This window comes from Siniperca chuatsi, linkage group LG11 (assembly GCF_020085105.1).
Source record: "Siniperca chuatsi isolate FFG_IHB_CAS linkage group LG11, ASM2008510v1, whole genome shotgun sequence".
NCBI classification, from domain to species: domain Eukaryota; kingdom Metazoa; phylum Chordata; class Actinopteri; order Centrarchiformes; family Sinipercidae; genus Siniperca; species Siniperca chuatsi.
In genome coordinates this window covers 8,460,291-8,479,615 of record NC_058052.1, presented here as the reverse complement: position 1 = coordinate 8,479,615, position 19,325 = coordinate 8,460,291, and the positions used below count along the sequence as shown (strand labels likewise).

Genomic DNA, 19,325 nt, shown 5'->3' with positions numbered 1-19,325 from the left:
TTTGATCATTTAATGCAACATCTTGCCTTTGGGAATTAAAGCTAAAAGTAATTTTAACATGAAACATTTAACTTTTTTTGCAATGTAGTACCACAACTTAAAACATGGCGAGCTAGCCCTCTTCAAGTGATGTGTACCCTCCAGCTTATAGGCCACGTCACAATTTTGCTCTACTATGGCATTCAAACATGATTGCTGAGAGCATTTCCAGTGTTTTATTTTATAACGTCAATGAGTGTAGTAACGCTAAAAGTAGCTCAGTTTAGCTTTAACAATTTATCTTACCCTTTGTCACAGCCTGATGGGTGTCGATCTGTTCCCTAATTAAAAAGCTGACAACAGATTTCTATCAGGCAGTTCAGTTCAGGTTTACATTTTAATGATAAACTGTACATGTTAAATGATATGCACACATTGCAGTATATATAGCCATGAAGGAGGCACATATGGATGCCTGTGTTGTCCCGTTTTATACAGAGCTTGAGTTAAAGTTAGTTTCAATGGGGCAGCTCATGGTGGACCAGCTTATAGTGGGAACCACAGGAAGGACAGCGCTGGGCACCTCCCTCATGAAGCCAGAACCACACGATAGCAGTGTTGTCTTCCTCACCTACAGAGAATTATATTATGGTTAACCTGGTTTGTAATGTACACATTGATACACGCCGCTGGACTTTGCCTTTAATGCACATCACTTACAAAGACAGCCCACCAGCCTCTTGGTTCCAATGCATGGCACAATGTGAGGGTCCTCCTTGGTGCCAGCATACTCCTTGGGCTTCAGCATACTGTAAGGATCCTGTGATGTGAATTTAAAGAAAATGAGTACATGTAAGGTTTAAGCTCTGTATACTTGTGTACAGCAGCCTACCTTTCCATGTTTGAGGGCCTGCAGGGCGCGTCGCTCCAGTCCAGTGGCCTGTTCTTCATCTGTTGGTATTCCTGAAAAATTATAAGGCAGAGGTTTTAATTCAAACAAATGAGTCATCTGAAATTAGAAAGTCATCTGGCCAGATTATGCACATTACAGTCGGGCTGTTACTCTAACTTTAGTTGTATGCCAGTGAAACTGCACGTCGGCACTGGACGCCACCCACAACAACCTGCTCCTGTCCCCTATCAGGATACTGGCATCAAACCAACACACGCCTGCCAGAAGAGGTGGGTCTATCAAAGGCCTTCACGAATTAAAGTCCAAATGACCTTCATTATTTGATTCAAACGTTGTAGTCACATTTAGGGGAACACAGGGACCACAAACAGACATTTCATTACTGCGAATAAATATTACGTGTCAAAATTCAATGTTATTTATCCTCTCTACATAAAACACCAGTGGGAGCTAGCTAGCGTCACATTACAGACGTCGTGTATGATACAGTGGATCCCACCAAACTGCGCAATAAACTACAAATATCGCTTTAATACTACATGACTACCAGTATGTCTCTCTCAACGTAAGTGCTACATTTATGACCGATGGCGGTTGCACTTTCACCGTAACGTTAAGCCTGCGGACCTATCTTACGGTCTAAAGTAGTCATTTCGTCGGTTCTACTGTAAACACAGACTTTTACCTTTCACTGTGGCCATGGCACGGTGTAACGGTCTGGCCACCACATTGCTCCTCAGCTGCAGTGTTGTCGCTCGAAGGAGAAGACGTCCCGCCATTCTGGTCTCGCTTTCAGGTACCGAGAGTGACCTGACAACTATCAGACTGCCAGTTGGACTGAAATGACCCCCGACAGCCGTCTGAGTGACAGATGGTCGGACCAATAATATTGTGGCTGCGCTAACCAATGAAATTGTGCAGAGCGGGCAACAGGGGGGAACAGGTTGTAAATGTTACTGGTAGGCCTATTTAATACAGACATAAGATGAAAATCATTATATTAAAATTCAAATTGGCCCTCATACTTAATTTGAAACCTAAATTTTGACAGATCAACTTCCGTAATTATTTTTACTACTGTCCTCTTCCTGACACCCCTACTTCTGAATTAGGAAGCAGAAATTACTACACATTATATAGATTATATAAAGGAATACTGTTTTCATTTACCCTCCCATTGTCTTGATATACAGATATCCACAGAGAGAGAGATGCAAGAATTATTAACATATTTTATTTAAGTATATATTCAGCAATACCGCCAGATAAAAATACTAAACGTAAATGTCCTACATTCAACTTAAATAAAAGTACAGAAGTATATGATTAAAGTAAATAAACGTAGGAAGACCGCTGCCAGTGTGATATCATCATTGTATTATTGTTACAGATATAGCCTACATTACTGAATGCAGAATTTTATGTTGTAGATGGTTCAAGTAAAGTTACTTTTAAATTCTTTATATTTATTTTAATTAATCATATTTAATAAACTGATCATACAAATACCTCAAAGTTGCACTTAAGGAAAACTTGAGCAAATGTAGGCTACTTTCCACCGCTGTACACAAGTTACATTACAACAAGCTAAAACAAAGACAGTGTGATGCTGTCTGTTGGACATGGAGAAATGATCACAATAATATTTTGTTTATTTAGTTGTTGTACTAACACGTGTCCGTAGAATGAGACAACACAGATGAGAAAGGTGATGTGTAAAAAAAAAACAAAAAACGGAAATGGTCATTGCTGCTCTCCTCCAGGTGGAGGCGCTGTAGGACAAACAAACGCAAGTGGTTTGTGAAGGTTTTCAGGGCAACAAGAAAATAAAGCAGCAGTTGTAAGGTGTAAAGACACAGTTGTTGAGCGCGTGTGTCGTCACAGCGGTGGGCTGAACAGCAGTAGGAGTGTAAAAAGACTGGGTCCCGCTGTATTACTCAGGCTGCACTACAGCGTCTATTCACAGGCGCGATCCCACTACTGAGCGGCACGGGGGCTTTGACCTGCTCCGTTTCCGACCTGGGCCGGTGCACCCTCCTTAGACGACCTGGTGGTCCCGGGCTCCCCTAGGAGCACCATATCGATACCGAACTTAGTGCGGACACCCGATCGGCATAGTCCGCTGCAGCTCAGAGCTCCTGAGCTCAAACGATCCGCCAGCCTCAGCCTCCCGGTAGCTTGGATTACAGGCGCGCGCCACCGCACCCGGCGAGAGACTGCTGCACTCATCGGGCTTTTAGCTTCTGCAAACGTGACGTGATAGGCAGCACAGCATGATTATATGATCCCTTTATAATATGATGCATTATTATTATAAGTAGTTGGAATTTGTAGTTTTACTTTTGATACTTTAAGGACATTTTTCTGCTAATACGTATGTACTTTTACTTAAGTGATATTTTGATTGCAGAGCTTTTTCTTGTAACAGAGTATTTTTACACTGTGCTATTATTACTAGTTGCTCTAGATGGCATTGCCCTGGCCTCCAGCACCACCTTAAGGAACCTCAGAGTTATCTTTGATCAGGATTTATCCTTTAACTCCCACATGAAACAAACTTCAAGGACTGCCTTCTGTCACCTATGCAACATTGCAAAAATCAGGCCCATCCTGAATCAAAATGATGCCGACAAACTATTGCATGCATTTGTTACTTTTTAACAAATATTGTATTTCATTATTATCCGACTCTCTCCAGACCTCTCTCTCTCTCTCTCCAAACCTAACACGGCAGCGGTGGATGGCCCCCCACCATTGAGTCTGGTTCTGTCCAAGGTTTCTGCCTCTTAAAGGAAGTTTTTCCTTGCCACTGTTGCCAAATGCTTGCTCATGGTGGGATTTGTTGGGTCTCTGTAAATAATATTATAAAGAGTACGGAGGAATTTCTTCTCCCGGTCAACTAAATTCAACCAGTGAAAGAAACCCCTGTGAGCTTCCTGTATCTGTGGCGCTGCATTGCCTGCTGTGATTGATGGTCATTGCTGCTCTCCTCCAGGTGGAGGCGCTGTAGGACAAACAAACGCAAGTGGTTTGTGAAGGTTTTTCAGGGCAACAAGAAAACAAAGCAGCAGTTGTAAGGTGTAAAGACACAGTTGTTGAGCGTGTGTGTCGTCACAGCGGTGGGCTGAACAGCAGTAGGAGTGTAAAAAGACTGGGTCCCGCTGTATTACTCAGGCTGCACTACAGCGTCTATTCACAGGCGCGATCCCACTACTGAGCGGCACGGGGGCTTTGACCTGCTCCGTTTCCGACCTGGGCCGGTGCACCCCTCCTTAGACGACCTGGTGGTCCCGGGCTCCCCCAGGAGCACCATATCGATACCGAACTTAGTGCGGACACCCGATCGGCATAGTCCGCTGCAGCTCAGAGCTCCTGAGCTCAAACGATCCGCCAGCCTCAGCCTCCCGGTAGCTTGGATTACAGGCGCGCGCCACCGCACCCGGCGACAGAGCTCTTCATTCACAGAGGTTTTGGGGTTTTACAAACATGACGTCATCAGAGCACGCTCAGCGTGACTGACAAAAAGACTTGCAGCTGCAGTGTTGAAGGCTGATCAGTATTTGTACAATGTTCCTAAAGCTTCTTCTGTATTATTTACTAACATCCACAAACCACTAATTTCTTACTTCTTACTCTTTCGGGTAAGTCAATAACAGGTACAGTTAAGTTCACAATATTCACCAACAGTCAAAGATAGCTTTAACGTTTGTATTCCCTTTCGACAATTTAATTCTATTAATATGAAATTGTACTAAAATTGATAAGAAATTCACTTAAATGAACATTTTATGAATTCAAATGACACGTCGTTTACTTTATTATTTGTTCAAATCAATCCAACCTAAGTGCCCTTAAAGGAAAAACATACATCCATAGTAATTATACATTAATGCCCATCATGTATTAAAGATGTTCCTGAACTTTCCCTTTCTTAAAATGTACATTTGATTCATGGTAGCCTATTTGCTGTATAATTTGTTGTAGCCTATCAATTTCGGTGAACGTCAGAAACAGGCAATATTCAGGACACCAAAAGCACGCTGTGTTGTGAAGGACCCGCGTATATAAGCCATGGGCGGACTGCTGTTCAGCCTCTGGTTGGCGGCTCTCTGCGCAGTTGGATGTAGTAAATGGCTTTTGGGTGGCTTCCTAAAGGGTGTTTTAGCCTTATGTAGTAGTCATTGGACTGAATGGACGAGCAGCAGCGTCCGCGGTGGTTCTTCCATGCTCCGCACGTGGTATGGCGATAAGGCCACTGTAATGGAGGGAAAAGAACCTGACTTTAACCAGTGAGCTCGGTGCTCTCCCCACAGACTGTAGCATGAGTCTCCTCGTTGAGTCTGCCAAGTCGAAGACTGGTTGTCTAAGGAACTCCTGGAGAACCAAGTTTCCAGATGGATGAATAAGGTGAGTGGTTCCTAGACCAGGGGAATTTACAGACATTTTGGGCAAGGAGATGCAACTGCAGTTTTGGGAAAGTACACAACGTTTTTTCACTGGATGCAGATTTTAATATAAATTACACCTAGAAACTACTATTGCTTAGTCTTGCTTAAAACAGCGTGACAGAATGGGTACCATAATTCATTATGATTATAAACAAGATAAAATTACATAAATATGAAAATACACGTTTTTATACAGATTATTAGTTGAGCTCAAAACAAGAAGAAAAAAACTGTATACATAGATGGACGACGCGTGGTCTCCATAGACAGTAATGCAGCCAAAATATCCCGGATACGGGAGCAGCCATCTTGTGCTTTTGATATCATTTGTAATCAGAGTCTGCGCAGTAGTGATCGGAGTTGTCTCGAGGTCCCGCCCATACACCCGGCTGACTCAATCGCGAGTAGAGCTCAGCTGTCAATAATGACGTGAAACCCCGTTTTTATAGCATCAAATAACTAATTAAAACCAAACAGGAAAAAAAACAACGAACAGTTGAACACACATCAGCGTGATAAGAACTACCTACACTGGTAGAAACTATCTTTGAGGAAAATTAATTTGATGTGTACTTTGACTTTTTTTTTTAGTTGTCCCATCAACTAACATGGAGGGGATCGTGTTTGACTTATACTGCAGCCAGCCACCAGGGGGCGATCGAGATATTTTGGGGGGTCTGTTATGTCATCCATCTTTTGATATACAGTCTGTGGTAAAAACACGCTGTCACTGTACAGAACTACGTGAACTCACCTCCTTTATAGCATGTAAAGGCACTGGTGTTTGCGGCAACCTCAGGCAAGTTCTTAGAAATGCAGAGGTTATGAATAGTCACCCAGTGCAATCCCACCCCAATAATGTGACTAGGCACTAGTATTTGTTTTGTTTTCTTATTTTATGTTTACCTTTTTGAAAAGTCTCTAAATTATATCTTCAGACTTCATGATGGCCTGAATGGTGTTGAAATACAATTGGCTGGCTTTAAATACATGTGAAATGTGTGTGGTTGGTAGCTACAGTTGTGAACATCTGCGTGCAATCAAAGTGTTGATTACAGTGACGGTGATCTTCCTGTGTGTTCATGAGACTTAAACAGAACTAACACACATTAAATATTTATAACAACATACAAAAATGAACTGTAATGGAAAATGACCCACTCTACTGTTTCAGGATCACACTAAAGATGGATGCAGCGGCCACCTCCAGGCTTCTCAGAGCACTGAAGGAACACAGTTTCAAAACAGGCTGAGTACTGTATTCCTACCATGAGTCTGCAGCCATGAGCTGATGGTGAGTGTCAGGATGTGATGCCACAGAGTGATATTCTGTGAAAACCAATATGCTACTATGATGATTCACAAGACTAGAGTCTCTGATTATGCCATGAAGCTCTTTCACAGTGCACTGAGCATGCATATTACTGATTCCCAATACAAGCTGCAAAGAGTAGAACTGGTTCTAATACTGTTTTCTCGGTACTCACCAGGTGTACAGGGAGAGTAGATGGAGACTGCTCTTCTAGGTAAGTCTGGCATCTCAAAGCCTCTGTTCTGTAATACTGTTATGTGGAATGATGATTTCATAGACTAGAGTCTCTGAGAAAATCATGAAGTTGTTTTCACAGTGCACTGACCACATAATCACACCAGTGATATGGTATGTTTTAACCCATTTACTGCAAGTCATGTAGACATTTTACAGCTAGACATTGTTCAAAGCATGCTGTGTAGTTTTTATTATCTCCAACAAGCTTTTTTTTTTTTTTTAAATAAATCCCACATCACCATGAAAATCAATTTGGAGACACCTGAAACTTGTTTTAGTTGGTTAATCATTACATGTCTGCTTTTTTTAAAGCACGGTTATTATTGTGCGGTGATACAAATATGGACCGATGGGCTTAAAGTTGGTGCTCCATACACTTAAGTGTAATTTTTATAGAATAGGCAGACATATTATTCATTGGATTACCTAACTCAAAGGTGTCTCTACTAAATTACAAAAACTTTTTTCTTTTCTTTTTAACTTACCCTAGTATAATCAGACCTGCAGACAAGTTAGATATAATGTACTCTGGTTATAAGAAGTACAGCTTATTTCTGCTGCCACCTCAGTACAATGGAGGTGAATTAAGGTTTTTGAAGCATTGGTAAACTACTTTGAAGAACTAATCACCCAGTTATCTGGGACATTATTGGACAATTTTCATAGGGACTGTTTCTTTGTTTCTTAAAAGTACTCTTACCAGCAGTTTTTCAAAGCTTGAAGTGAGTGCAGTAAATAGGCTAAAACAGCCAAAGAACACTGGTGTGGTCCCTGAACCTGTCCTTGTTTTGGCATGCTGTGGTATTCATGATGTAAATTTGTCTTGTAGCTTGTCCACACATTGACAGAAAGGAGATTGGGTGACCGTTCCACAGCTGTAAGTACCAACTTCTCCAGAAGTAAAGCCCCATTAGGATGTGCAGCATGTGGCTCAGCAATGAGGTCTGGGTTTAAATCATGTGATCGCTGTCACCATTGGTCTTAGACAATCTTTGATTTCAAAAGGCTGTCTGGACAGGACTTAATTGTGGGAGGAGTCATGAGTGTGCCAAAAAAGTGGATCTGGGACTGTACTGGGCCAAAATCAAAGATAAACACGTAATATTGAATTTATCCAACCTTCTTGATGAATCAAGACCATCCAAATGAGGCTTTTATCCCGTATTACTTGTGTCAACGAGTTTGGTCAATGATGATGCAGTTATTTGGTTCAACTGATCTTAACTGATGTCTACTCGCAGCGCACTGAGACACTCAGACAGTTGGAGTTTCTGTTGAAGAAATTGGTGATGCCAAACACTCTTGAAATCACTATTTCTATCTTGTCAGGTCAGACTGTGGCAGCCCAGGCTGGATAACATTCAGACACAAAGAAGGGACCAGGTTGGTATTTATTGGGACCGTGTAAAGAGGCTTTGGAGTTTACTTACAGGCTATAAGACTTGTTCTTTAGGATGAGTAACACTGAAGTCCAAGGTGGAAAGAAATTAACCCTGTCCTTTCACAGGTGCTTCAACTTGGGACTGCTACAAGCTTCAAAGATGGTCAAGTCATCCAGGAAATGGAAGCATTCGTAGCTGTCAATACATTCCCATCATCTCTTCTCCCCCCCAATAAATAAAAGGTTGACAACACAAGGACTTGAGGCTTTGTTTTTATTTCAGTGATGGCAGGTTGATTACCATAAAATGAATCGTGACAAGCTAAATACTACTTTAGGATATGTAATGTGTTATGCTTTGAGGTGGAAAGAAATAAGTACATTGACTCAAGAACTATACACTTTTGGGGTAGTTGAGTATTTGTTACTTTGTACTCCACTGCACTTACCTGACAGCTTAGTTACGTTGCACATGATGCATAAATTATGAAAAACAAAATATGATCAACAAACAATTCCTGTAGATGAAATCAACTACTTTCCAACAGCTGGTTAAACTCACCACCTCCAGTTGTATAATGTTGCTTGCACATCAATCATCCAATGTACATAATGTCCTTGTCAACATAATGTGTAATGAGATCTTTCCTTTGATGCTTCGAGTACATTTTACTGATAAAACTTGTATGCTGTTTTCATGAAATGAACACAAGCGTGCATGAATTTGTGCTACATTTTATCATAATCTGGCTAACTGTATATGGGCTGATCTGCAGGAACGATTTTTCTGACTTGTAATTTAAGCTAATGTGTCCTACATGTACCGTGAAGTAATACTTTTTGGTACTGATTTGGAGTCAGTGAATGACATGGAAGCGATGGAGGGGGGGGACTGCCATTGAGAAACGTTGGTTTTGTGTCATTCAACCAGTAATTTATTGATGGTCCCTAAGTCAAACTCCAGTGGTTAAGAGTAGGGCTGCCGCGAGTAGTCGATGACGCTGAAAATGCGTCGACAATAATATTTATAGCCACATGTTTTTCATTGATTTAAATGTCACTAAGTAATTACTGTGTCATGACGACAGCGCGGCGGTGCGGGCGTGTTTGTTTGCATGGAAAGCCATTTGCGCAAGTAACGTCTCAGAGATTTCATGTTTAGACTACATTAAAATGCATGTTAACATGTATAGTTTTGTAGTATTAACACGAAATATTTCTACACGTTAATACAAAAATGGATACCTTAACGTTGCTTTTCTGGTTGTGGCCAATGAGGAATCCAGGTTCCTGTAAGGAGTGCGTAGATGCCCACATCAGTGATTTCTGCACAATGTCCACGGGAGCAACAGATCTGCAGGAGTAGCCATCTGCTTTAACAAGTGCCTGGGTAATGTAGTCTCATATAAGTCAGATGACAATGGTCACTGGCTGACAGCTGTCATTAATATGGACAATATTTACTTGATCTTAACATGTCTATGGTTACAATAACACCAATCAAAATAAGGCCCTGTTACAAGAAATCACAGAGGTTGTTTCTCAATATAAAAGTTCATACCACACAGATTTAATATTGTTTGGAGGAGATTTCAATCTAGCACCTGATGAATATCTTGATAGATACCCAACTAAATTCACAGACACTCATTACAATGGTACCTTTCTTGATTTTTGTAACACCTTTTCCTTGATAGATATATGGAGGGATACATATCCTAATCTTAGACAATACTCTTGGCTTAAACCTAATGGGAGTATTAGGTCTAGAATTGGTTTGTGGCTGGCAGTCCCAGCATTCAACAATTTTTTTTATTGGAGGTAGCCATGTCCAGTGCACCCTTAACTGACCACTGTTTGCTGTCTCTTAAATTGGAGCCAGAACTAAGAGGTAATAGGAGAAATGTTTGTTGGAAATTTAATGCTGACTTTCTAAAATGTCTGGAATACTGCAACATAATAAAGGAGCTTAAGTTAAATATCAAATATGATACGTCAATTGGTAACTATTGCAGCAGATGGGAATTTTTTAAGTTTAGGGTTAGGCAGATCTCAATACAATTTGGAAAACAAAGGGCCAGAACCCTGAGAGAACAAGAACTTAAACCAATACAGGATTTGGATGATTATTGCAAAAGGATCCCCATGTTGGATTCAGATAAAGCTACTTTCATCAATCTAAAAACCCAATTGGACGAATTAAGTACCAGAAGAGCAGGGGGAGCTTTCATAAGGTTGAGGGCGAAATAGATCGAAGAAGGTGAACGTAATACAGCTTATTTCTGCGGTCTTGAGAAGAGGAGACAGGAGAGAAATATTAACACACTGATGATAAATGGCTCTGAATGCACAGATCCAAAATTAATCCCCGAGGAGGTCTACAGATTCTACAACGACTTATACACTCCTTCTGACTGAGGCAGAGATTTATCACTTTTGGAAAGTATTAAACATCACATTCCCTCCATCAGCTCAGACTTTAAGGACTTGTGTGACTCAGACAGTGAAATGTTTGAACTGGACAATGCTGTTAAACAGCTGCCTCTTGGGAAGTCTCCCGGGCAGGATGGACTCTCTTCTGACTTTTATAAGCACTTTTGGGAGGATCTTAAGGATTTGTTCTTCCTTGCCATAACAGAAAGTATCAAAAACAAAACTCTGATGACTACTATGAAACAAGGGCTCATATCACTTATTCCAAAAACTGGAAAGGATAAGAAATATTTGGACAATCTAAGACCGATAACACTACTTAATGTAGATTATAAATTGTTGACTCATGCCGTTGCAAATAGGCTTAAGGTAGGTATCTCGCAAATTATCAGTGAATCTCAGTCTGGTTTTCTCAGAGGTCGGTCAATCCATGACAATATTAGGCTTGTTTTTGATTTATTGGACTATAGTGACAATATCGAAGATGATAAAAACGTGAAGAATTAAAGAAAGTAGATGTTTTGGGATATCCACTTGCGATAAGTCAGTTAGCGGACGATACCACGCTGTTTTTGAAAAACAAGACTCAAATACCAATAGCTCTGCAAGTTGTTGCTCGTTTCTCAGAAGCATCTGGTCTTTATCTAAATGTGGGTAAATGTGAGCTGATGGCCATCCACGATCACCCGCAAATACCGTTATATGGTATACCTGTCAAGGATCAAGTCAAATATTTAGGTATTATTGTAACGAAAAGTGAAATAGATAGAGAGAAGTATAATTTTGATGGTGTTTTAAAGAAGAGTAAAGCAATTCTGAACATGTGGTTGCAGAGAGAACTATCTATTTTTGGAAGATTACTACTCTCTAAAATGGAGGGTCTCTCGAGACTTATTTATCCAGCATATTCCCTAAACATACCTCAAAAAGTGATCAAACAAATCAATCAAAATAACTTCAGTTTTCTCTGGAAAAATAAGCATCATTATATAAGGAAAAATGATATTGTTAAATCTTTAGAAGAAGGCGGCCTAAATGCCATTGATTTCGACCCAAATTACGGTGGTTACAAAATTTTATAACAAATCTAGACAGTTTCTGGTTCAATCTCCCCGCTAAAATATTCTCTAGTTTTGGTGGTGTCGAATTTCTTATTAAATGTGATTTTGAGTTATCCAAATTACCCATTAATTTGTCTAAGTTTCATGGACAAGTTCTCCAGTATTGGAAATTAATTTATAATCATAATTTTTCGCCCCATGATACACCTTTATGGAATAACAGGTATATACTGATTAGAAAAAAATCCTTCTTTTACAAACACTGGGCTGAACAGGGTGTAATGCTGGTTTTACATTTACTGGATGACAGGGGTAATTTACTTAACTATTCAGACATTCACAAATATAATATTATTTGTTCTAATCAACAATTTACACAAGTCATCAATGCGATTCCACAAGCAATCATTGGTTCTGTTAAAGGTTTCTTGATGTACACACACTCTGTTCCACAACTGTTTCCCTTAACTATTCAAAACATTTCCTTTTTAGACAAAAAATGTTACAAGTTCTTAAGATCCGTATTGTCTAATGAATGTTTTCCTTTGCCTTTAAGAAGACGAAATATTATGGAGGGTTTCACCAGTCAAAATATACAAAAGTTTAGATGTAACTATTTAAAACTTCCTTTCCCACCAAAAGCTAAAGAGGTACGTTTCAAATTGTTAAATAATGTTTACCCATGCAAAGAATTTTTACATTCAAAATTTAATATTGAGGACAATGTTTGTACCTTTTGTTTAGCTAACATTGAAACAGATGAGCATCTCTTTTTCTCATGTGTTTATTCAAAGATATTTTGGGATAGTTTCTGTATTTGGGCTTATCAAGACAACTTGGGTGTCCGATCTTTCGATTACAATGATGTTAAATTTGGCGTTGTACTGGAGGACAAATCAAAAGATTTAACAATTAATAGTATGATTGTTATGGCAATTGTTTTCATTCATAAATGTAAATTTGGCAACATTAAACCTTTATTTAATGTTTTTATTCATGATATGTCATCTTTAAAAGAGTCTTTGAATTTTTGTAAATCTAAGAATGCACTTTGGCTATGTTGTTTTTGTGTGGCAGGCCTTACTGTAAAACACAACTTTCTAACTTTATTCAATGGTTTTGGTTAAAGTAGCGAACTTAGCGATTGCTATGTTCCCCGGCTCCACCCCCTCCTCCAAATATGGTCATATCCGTTCACTGGTTGCAAAAACCAAGATGGCGATGGCCAAAATGCCAATCTCAAGGCTTCAAAACAGTAGTCAGCAAACCGCTGGGTGACGTCACGGTGACTACATCCACTTCTTTTATGGTTGGAAACGCAATACATATTCAATTTGACGTCATACTAGTATGAATAGTACGTTAGCATGTGATTCTGAACACAAACTCTGTTAAATGATTCTCAGATTCTCACATGGTTGCCATGGTAAACATTTAAAAATAAATGAAAAACATAAAAGAGAAACATTCCATTCTATTTCCCATGATACATCATCAGAGACACATTCTAGAATCTTCAGTCTACAAGACTCCCACAAACTGTCAGACCAGTCACAAATACAAAGACACAGAGATCGACAGCAAACAGAAAGCGTCAAGTTTTCACGATGGAGAAAACCAAAGACAAACAAAGAAAAAAAGGCAAGAACAAAGTGAAGGAAAACTTTATCCAGCCAGCAGAGGAGGTATCAATCACCTTTGGTTCCTGGAATAAAAGGATTTCCACTCTCCGCAGGCAGAACGAGGCAGCTATGTCTGCACAGGTTAACCCTCCAGAGACTGCTAAACATCAGCAGTCTGTCAAGGCCCCAACCCGTCAGGGTGTCCGCAAAAAGGGCCAGGCAGGGAAAGGGGACCTAAACTGCACACAGTCGGAGACAGTGCCCAAATTTTGCATCCTCCAAAGGCAACCTGAGGATGCTCCACAGCAGGCTGCTGCACCCGAAGATGCTCCACAGCAGGCTGCTACACCCACAGGTGCTCCACAGAAGGCTGCTGCACCAGAAGGTGCTCCACAGCAGGCTGCTACACCCAGAGGTGCTCCACAGAAGGCTGCTGCACCAGAAGGTGCTCCACAGCAGGCTGCTGCACCAGAAGATGCTCCACAGCAGGCTGCTACACCCGAAGATGCTCCACAGAAGGCTGCTACACCCACAGGTGCTCCACAGAAGGCTGCTGCACCAGAAGGTGCTCCACAGAAGGCTGCTATACCAGAAGGTGCTCCACAGCAGGCTGCTGCACCTGAGGGTGTACCACAACAAGTGGGTACACCTTCAGGTGCTACACAGCAGACTGAATTGACAAGGGGCCCTGTCCAGAGGAAAAAGCTTTGGACACCACCACCACCGTACCGTACCCAGGATAAAACCACTGATTTTAAAAGGGGTCCTGTCCAACAGAAAAAGCTTTGGACACCTCCACCACCCTACCACACCCGGGTTAAAACCACTGATTTTAAAAGGGGCCCTGTCCAACAGAAAAAGCTTTGGACACCTCCACCACCCTACCACACCCGGGTTAAAACCACTGATTTTAAAAGGGGTCCTGTCCAACAGCTTTGCACAGCACCACGCCACCACACCCCTCAGTGTGCACCTGCCAAACCACAGCAGGCAGACAGGGTCAAGGCTTGTGATGGGGTTGAGGCTTTCCCCCAGCAGGCCACGATTCACGTTCCTGAGCTCGAGCCACAGCAGCTCAGGAGTAGAGAGACGGAGCAGACCACCGAGCTCGAGAGGGCAAACGAGGCTTTAGCAGCTCTGCTGGAGCAGTTACAAGAAACGCCGGCCAAGGCCTGTGATGGGGTAGAGGCTTCCCCCCAGGAGGCCAGAATTTACGTCTCTGAGCTCGAGCTTCAGCAGCTCAGAAGCAGAAAGACAGAGCAGACCACCAAGCTCAAGAAGGAGAATGGAGCTTTAGCAGCTGAGATGGAGCAGTTAAAGGAAACGCTCCAAAGAAACAACGCTCTCCATGATGACATTATGCTGAAGAGGGTGAACAAGATCATGGACCTGGAGCTTCAGCTTTTAGCGACGAAGACCACTGAAGCTGAGGCTCTCCAGAAGCTGCAGCAGATGGAGAAACACCTTCAGAGGCAAAAGGAGAGCCGGAAAGAACTGGACGTGTGCCTGGCCCAGCAAACAGAGGAAAACAACAGACTGACGGCTGCGCTGACCCTGACACAGAGAGAGCTGGAGAGTCAACAGCTGCAGTGGCAGGAGGAGCGGTCCCGTCTCCTCCAGTCCCTCAGCGACATCCACCACACCCTGCAGGAGGAGGAGAAAGCTCAGAAGACAAGATGGGATGGGATGACGGACAAGATTGTCGACCTAGAACAGCAGATGAAAAAGATCGACAAAAAGCCTAAAAGACCCTCTCTGAGGAGAAGATTCCTCCAGTTATTCAAGTGAAGTGGAGGAGAATTCATCCTACAGGCTAACCCCCAACTCCCACCACCTATCCCTAGCTCCCGCTACCCCATCCCTATTTTCCATCTCTTATTGCTCTTCCAGCCATCTGTGGAGAGGGGATCTCTCTTTGAATTGCCTCCCCCAAGGTTTCTTCCCTTTTGGGGAGTTTTCCTTGTCTTCTTAGAGAGCGTGGGCTGGACATACAATGTCTCAGAGGGCCTGTAGCCTTCTGAGACATTGTATGTAACTTTTGGGCAATAACTTCTTTTAAATTTCCCTCATCCTCAAAAATCCTCAACCCTCCTTTCCTTCTGTTTGTTGCAAAATATTAAATAATAATAAAAATAATAATAATTGTATCTGAATCTGAATGGATTTTTCCATAGATATTTCTACGTTTCTCTACAGTTAACACTATATTTACAACATTGAACACAGCAGGACAGAGGAGAAAAGGTGTAAGAATTATATTATATTATACCTTTTCGTTTTTACAATGGCTTTCCATCTGTTGGTGTGGTTGTACAGTTTAAACATTGTTATAAATATTATGTTTTTCCTCAATATTCATCATTTAAATTGATCTAACTTTGGAGTCAAATAATGACTTTGGATTATTATACTTTTAATTAAAATATTTCTTGTTATTTTTTCCATTAAATTGTTCACTTGTTTATCTTTTGTACGGTGGAAAATGGGCCAAAACTTTGCCTTAAATTTGAAACATTTTAACGCCATTTTGCTTAAGAACCTGGGCTATATTGTTTAATATATTATATAATAATATATATATTATACGTGGCTAAATATGTTTTATCCATATTTCTACATTGCTCAGCTCTGAGTGGGTGTGAGGGAAAACAATGAAGCTATCATGTGAATTCTGCTGTGTGCTCGGTACTTGATGGGAAGTAGGTACATAAACATGCAGAGAGGTCAGGAGGTGGAGGTGACCATGACTGCATGGGCATGATACAATATAAGGAGCTAAATTGTATTTATCTGAGAGAAATGGAGCATTCTGCCTACATCTATCCTTGTGTTGGTGACATTTCATCAGGTCATCATGCATACCTAACATGATGAATTATTTTACTGGACAGAAAAAAGACAGAGAGACAGTGTTAAATGTTTGCAGTCCTGATGTTCTGTGTGTCTGATTATCATTCCTGGAGGAATTTCTTCTCCCGGTCAACTTAATTCAACCAGTGAAAGAAACCCCTGTGAGCTTCCTGTATCTGTGGCGCTGCATTGCCTGCTGTGATTGATGGTCATTGCTGCTCTCCTCCAGGTGGAGGCGCTGTAGGACAAACAAACGCAAGTGGTTTGTGAAGGTTTTTCAGGGCAACAAGAAAACAAAGCAGCAGTGGTAAGGTGTAAAGACACAGTTGTTGAGCGTGTGTGTCGTCACAGCGGTGGGCTGAACAGCAGTAGGAGTGTAAAAGACTGGGTCCCGCTGTATTACTCAGGCTGCACTACAGCGTCTATTCACAGGCGCGATCCCACTACTGAGCGGCACGGGGGCTTTGACCTGCTCCGTTTCCGACCTGGGCCGGTGCACCCCTCCTTAGACGACCTGGTGGTCCCGGGCTCCCCTAGGAGCACCATATCGATACCGAACTTAGTGCGGACACCCGATCGGCATAGTCCGCTGCAGCTCAGAGCTCCTGAGCTCAAACGATCCGCCAGCCTCAGCCTCCCGGTAGCTTGGATTACAGGCGCGCGCCACCGCACCCGGCGAGAGACTGCTGCACTCATCGGGCTTTTAGCTTCTGCAAACGTGACGTGATAGGCAGCACAGCATGATTATATGATCCCTTTATAATATGATGCATTATTATTATAAGTAGTTGGAATTTGTAGTTTTACTTTTGATACTTTAAGGACATTTTTCTGCTAATACGTATGTACTTTTACTTAAGTGATATTTTGATTGCAGAGCTTTTTCTTGTAACAGAGTATTTTTACACTGTGCTATTATTACTAGTTGCTCTAGATGGCATTGCCCTGGCCTCCAGCACCACCTTAAGGAACCTCAGAGTTATCTTTGATCAGGATTTATCCTTTAACTCCCACATGAAACAAACTTCAAGGACTGCCTTCTGTCACCTATGCAACATTGCAAAAATCAGGCCCATCCTGAATCAAAATGATGCCGACAAACTATTGCATGCATTTGTTACTTTTTAACAAATATTGTATTTCATTATTATCCGACTCTCTCCAGACCTCTCTCTCTCTCTCTCCAAACCTAACACGGCAGCGGTGGATGGCCCCCCACCATTGAGTCTGGTTCTGTCCAAGGTTTCTGCCTCTTAAAGGAAGTTTTTCCTTGCCACTGTTGCCAAATGCTTGCTCATGGTGGGATTTGTTGGGTCTCTGTAAATAATATTATAAAGAGTACGGAGGAATTTCTTCTCCCGGTCAACTAAATTCAACCAGTGAAAGAAACCCCTGTGAGCTTCCTGTATCTGTGGCGCTGCATTGCCTGCTGTGATTGATGGTCATTGCTGCTCTCCTCCAGGTGGAGGCGCTGTAGGACAAACAAACGCAAGTGGTTTGTGAAGGTTTTCAGGGCAACAAGAAAACAAAGCAGCAGTGGTAAGGTGTAAAGACACAGTTGTTGAGCGTGTGTGTCGTCACAGCGGTGGGCTGAACAGCAGTAGGAGTGTAAAAAGACTGGGTCCCGCTGTATTACTCAGGCTGCACTACAGCGTCTATTCACAGGCGCGATCCCACTACTGAGCGGCACGGGGGCTTTGACCTGCTCCGTTTCCGACCTGGGCCGGTGCACCCCTCCTTAGACGACCTGGTGGTCCCGGGCTCCCCTAGGAGCACCATATCGATACCGAACTTAGTGCGGACACCCGATCGGCATAGTCCGCTGCAGCTCAGAGCTCCTGAGCTCAAACGATCCGCCAGCCTCAGCCTCCCGGTAGCTTGGATTACAGGCGCGCGCCACCGCACCCGGCGAGAGACTGCTGCACTCATCGGGCTTTTAGCTTCTGCAAACGTGACGTCATCGGAGCACGCACAGCGGCATCTAGCGACGAAACGTTGCGGCTGCAGTGCTGAGAGCTGATGTAGCATATTACATTTTCTAAAGTTCATTTAATTTGGATCGGCAACATAACATCCGATTATATGATCCCTTTATAATATGACGCATTATTAGTGATTGAACTATACCAAGGATTTAGCAATAAGACTCTAAACAGGCTTGATAGAAGCTACTAAATGTCAGTATGTTTCAAACTTGACAAAACAGTAAGCAATGTTAACATTTTAGAGTGTAATACACATTATATAACAAGTATTTGCTTAACAATAATAATATACTAGTGACAAACCTCTCATGAAGTCATGACTGGGATTTTTACCACAACAGCCCAGCTAGAGGCTCATTTAATAACATTTTAATAAAAGACTTAAGACTTCATAAATGGTTGTTATTCAATGGCTAAATGGCCTCACCAGGCCCACATTATCCTGCTTGTCACCAAGGTTTCGACTGACTTCGAACTTTGCACATTTGTCTACACAGGCAACCTTATAGTGCATTTTGTTGGTGAATCAGCTTTATCAAGGGAGGGTTGGTCAAAAGAAAAAAGCAGTCATAGTGAGCTGGTTACATCTAGAGTTGCAGGCGATTTCCTGACACTATGGAAATGCAGCATTGTATAATTGTCATTTTGCATGTGGTTTCTGCTTGGTGTTTCCTCCTAGCCATCCAGTAGGGACTGCTTTTTCTGCAAACCCGGTTAACTAAAAGAGAAAACACCTGTGGGCCTCTGGACTGATGCTGAAAACTAGATGAAAAGAATGAAAACTAACAGCAGTGTCCCACAGACCAGTTTGGAACCACAGCTACAGCAGAAGATGATCATTCAGTACAATAAATATGTGACATACAGTATGCAAATGAGAAATGGACAAACAGTCAGCTTTTCTGTTCAATCCATGAACTTCAGAGCTTTAAAGTGGTTGCCTCGAAGTGCAAAACACAACACTTTGCAAAAAAGGAGGTTGGCACACAGTCCTTTTTAATATGAGATTTTTTATATTCAACTGCCCTGATGTCACAGCAGAGGCACAGGTCTTTCCTCTAGTCACCCTCTGGTGCTCCTCTGAGTATCACGAGCCTTTCTGGT

The 19,325-nt window shown here is 41.9% G+C and overlaps 2 protein-coding genes, 1 long non-coding RNA gene and 1 other non-coding gene across 4 annotated transcripts; 3 read left to right on the top strand and 1 right to left on the bottom strand.

Moving 5' to 3' along the window:
• Positions 1-362: 362 nt before the first annotated feature.
• Positions 363-1,746, bottom strand: LOC122884875 (cytochrome c oxidase subunit 5B, mitochondrial). Its single transcript, XM_044215340.1, has 4 exons — positions 1,578-1,746; positions 872-942; positions 700-799; positions 363-610 (listed from the first exon to the last, which is right to left on the bottom strand). Exons 1-4 carry the CDS (start codon positions 1,669-1,671, stop codon positions 498-500), a joined length of 378 nt encoding a protein of 125 aa, XP_044071275.1. The 5' UTR covers positions 1,672-1,746; the 3' UTR covers positions 363-497.
• A 3,221-nt stretch (positions 1,747-4,967) lies between these two features.
• Positions 4,968-8,526, top strand: LOC122884872. The gene is made up of 6 exons (XR_006379992.1): positions 4,968-5,299; positions 6,515-6,634; positions 6,831-6,866; positions 7,719-7,766; positions 8,219-8,272; positions 8,397-8,526. It is a non-coding gene; the product is annotated as an uncharacterized LOC122884872 (long non-coding RNA).
• On the top strand, positions 6,911-6,979 carry LOC122884980. The gene has a single exon (XR_006380030.1). It is a non-coding gene; the product is annotated as a small nucleolar RNA SNORD52 (small nucleolar RNA).
• Positions 8,527-10,517: 1,991 nt separating the features above from the next.
• On the top strand, positions 10,518-15,517 carry LOC122884871 (ribosome-binding protein 1-like). Its single transcript, XM_044215336.1, has 2 exons — positions 10,518-13,845; positions 13,906-15,517. Exons 1-2 carry the CDS (start codon positions 13,372-13,374, stop codon positions 15,172-15,174), a joined length of 1,743 nt encoding a protein of 580 aa, XP_044071271.1. The 5' UTR covers positions 10,518-13,371; the 3' UTR covers positions 15,175-15,517.
• Positions 15,518-19,325: the final 3,808 nt, after the last annotated feature.

What these genes read in the sequence shown, in the direction of transcription:
- LOC122884875 (XM_044215340.1), bottom strand. Translation starts at nt 1,671, where the DNA reads ATGGCGGGACGTCTTCTCCTTCGAGCGACAACACTGCAGCTGAGGAGC. An exon ending in TGCCATGGCCACAGTGAAAG is followed by an intron (nt 943 to 1,577) that starts GTAAAAGTCTGT and finishes ATAATTTTTCAG; the next exon opens with GAATACCAACAGATGAAGAA. An exon ending in AGGCCCTCAAACATGGAAAG is followed by an intron (nt 800 to 871) that starts GTAGGCTGCTGT and finishes TTCACATCACAG; the next exon opens with GATCCTTACAGTATGCTGAA.
- LOC122884871 (XM_044215336.1), top strand. Translation starts at nt 13,372, where the DNA reads ATGGAGAAAACCAAAGACAAACAAAGAAAAAAAGGCAAGAACAAAGTG. An exon ending in CAGAAGGTGCTCCACAGCAG is followed by an intron (nt 13,846 to 13,905) that starts GCTGCTGCACCA and finishes GCTCCACAGAAG; the next exon opens with GCTGCTACACCCACAGGTGC.